The sequence below is a fragment of the Tarenaya hassleriana genome, unplaced genomic scaffold (genome assembly GCF_000463585.1).
Source record: "Tarenaya hassleriana unplaced genomic scaffold, ASM46358v1 Cleome155, whole genome shotgun sequence".
Classification (NCBI taxonomy): domain Eukaryota; kingdom Viridiplantae; phylum Streptophyta; class Magnoliopsida; order Brassicales; family Cleomaceae; genus Tarenaya; species Tarenaya hassleriana.
In genome coordinates this window covers 59,603-61,986 of record NW_010964972.1, presented here as the reverse complement: position 1 = coordinate 61,986, position 2,384 = coordinate 59,603, and the positions used below count along the sequence as shown (strand labels likewise).

The 2,384-nt window shown below is 47.6% G+C and overlaps 1 protein-coding gene across 1 annotated transcript; it reads right to left on the bottom strand.

Moving 5' to 3' along the window:
- Window positions 1–260: 260 nt before the first annotated feature.
- Window positions 261–1,202, bottom strand: LOC109116506. Its single transcript, XM_019202068.1, has 3 exons — window positions 1,152–1,202; window positions 439–1,094; window positions 261–297 (listed from the first exon to the last, which is right to left on the bottom strand). Exons 1-3 carry the CDS (start codon window positions 1,200–1,202, stop codon window positions 261–263), a joined length of 744 nt encoding a protein of 247 aa, XP_019057613.1.
- Between the last annotated feature and the right edge of the window lie 1,182 nt (window positions 1,203–2,384).

The following is a 2,384-nucleotide window of genomic DNA, read 5'->3' as shown; positions in this document are numbered from 1 at the left end:
TACCTTTTATTGCGAGTTTTTGCCCTAGAACGGACGTTCCAATTAATGGAGACCGCTCGTTCCACATATTCAGAACGGACGTTCTGGTAACGTAGTCCGTCCGTTCCATATTCTAGAACGGACGTTCCGTGTGAATTCGTAGACCGTCCGGTCTGCTTTTTTTCCAGGCAGCTTTCCGACTTCGCTTTTCGATTCCCGTTTTCCTGCATCACAGCTTGTCTAACCCGGTTCTAAACAACATCAATCATACCAGGAAAGCATCAAACCCAATCAAGAGAGTGCAAATGAATGATTCTAAATGAGATGCAAATGCTAAAAAGGATACGAAAAAGGATATACACAAGCTCGGGGTACCTCCCGAGAGCGCTTATTTATGGTCCTAAGCTTGACCGTGTCTGCTCCTACTCGTCTTGAGGATCAGAGAAGCTCATCGAGCCCCTCTCTTTGTCATGTTCCCCGGGGTTGTAGATCTTCAACCGTTGCGCGTTGGTCTTGAATGTATCCCCTCCATAACCATATAACTCTATCGCTCCATGAGGGTAAGCGTGCTTAACCGTGAAAGGCCCCGACCAACGCGATCTCAACTTCCCTGGAAATAGTTTGAGCCTTGAATTAAAGAGGAGTACCTGATCACCCGATCTGAATTCTCTCTGCAAAATCCGACGATCGTGCCATCTCTTAGTCCTCTCTTTGTAAATCCGGGCATTCTCGTAAGCATCCAACCGAATCTCATCGAGTTGGTGAAGCTGTAACACTCGCTTCTCCACAGCGGATATCCAATCAAAGTTCAGCTTCTTGATTGCCCAATATGCCCTGTACTCAAGCTCAACCGGCAAATGACAAGCTTTCCCATAGACAAGTTGAAAGGGAGACATACCGATGGGTGTCTTGAAGGCTGTCCTATACGCCCATAGAGCGTCATCAAGCTTGGATGCCCAATCTTTCCTTGACCTTGACACCGTCTTCTCAAGTATTGCCTTGATCTCCCTATTCGAGACTTCAACTTGCCCGCTCGTCTGAGGGTGATACGGGGTACCCACCTTATGTCTCACACCATACTTCTTCAAAAGCGCTTCTATGGTGCGATTGATGAAGTGAGATCCTCCATCGCTAATCACAACCCTTGGCGTCCCGAATCTCGGAAAAATCACCCTCTTGAACATCTTCGTCACCACTTTCGAGTCATTAGTGGGATTCGCCATTGCTTCTACCCACTTGGTGACATAATCGACCGCCACGAGGATGTATTGGTTCCCATAAGAAGATGGGAATGGTCCCATGAAGTCTATGCCCCATACATCGAATGGTTCAACTTCCAAGATATATCGTTGAGGCATTCCGTGGCGGCGGGAGATGTTCCCCTTCTCTGGCAAGCATCACAGGATGAGACGTATTGATGAACGTCTTTAAACATTGACGGTCAATAGAACCCGGCTTGAAGAATTTTAGCCGAGGTCTTCGATGCTCCAAAATGACCAGCATAGTCCGAAGAGTGACAATGATGAATCACACTCCGGACTTCCTCTTCGGGCACACATCTCCTAAAGAGGCCATCCTTGCCTCTCTTGAAGAGGTAAGGTTCTTCCCAAAAATAATCCTTGATGTCTCTGAAGAACCTCTTCTTTCCGTTGTAATCCAGCTCGTGGGGGACATACCCGCTAACAATGAAGTTCACAAAATCAGCATACCACGGGTCTCTCTCTTTCACTTGGACAGCCATCACGCAATCATCTCAGAGACAATCATCAATGGGAATATCTTCATGTCGCTCAATCCGAGATAAGTGGTCAGCCACTCCATTCTCCGTACCCTTCCTATCCCTTATCTCCAAGTCAAACTCTTGCAGCAAGAGAATCCATCTGATTAACCTCGGCTTGGCATCCTTCTTGGATAGGAGGTACCTCAAAGCAGCATGGTCAGTGTACACGATTACCTTCGACCCGACCAAGTAAGATCGGAACTTCTCGAAGGCGAAGACAATGGCGAGTAACTCCTTCTCAGTGGTGGAGTAATTGACTTGTGCATCATCCAAAGTCCGACTCGCATAATAAATGGCATGCAACTTTCTGTCTTTCCTTTGACCCAAGACAGCCCCGACGGCGAAATCGCTCGCATCGCACATAAGCTCAAAGGGAGCTTCCCAATCCGGTGGCTGAATAATAGGCAGAGAAATCAACGCCTTCTTCAGAGTCTCAAAGGCAGCCTCACACTCATGCTTGAACTCAAAGGGCACATCCTTTGCAAGTAATTCGGTCAAAGGCCTCGAAATCTTCGAGAAGTCCTTGATGAACCTCCTGTAGAACCCGGCATGTCCCAGAAAACTCCGGATTCCTTTAACATTCCTTGGAGGCGGCAACTTCTCTATCACCTCAACCTTTGCTCGA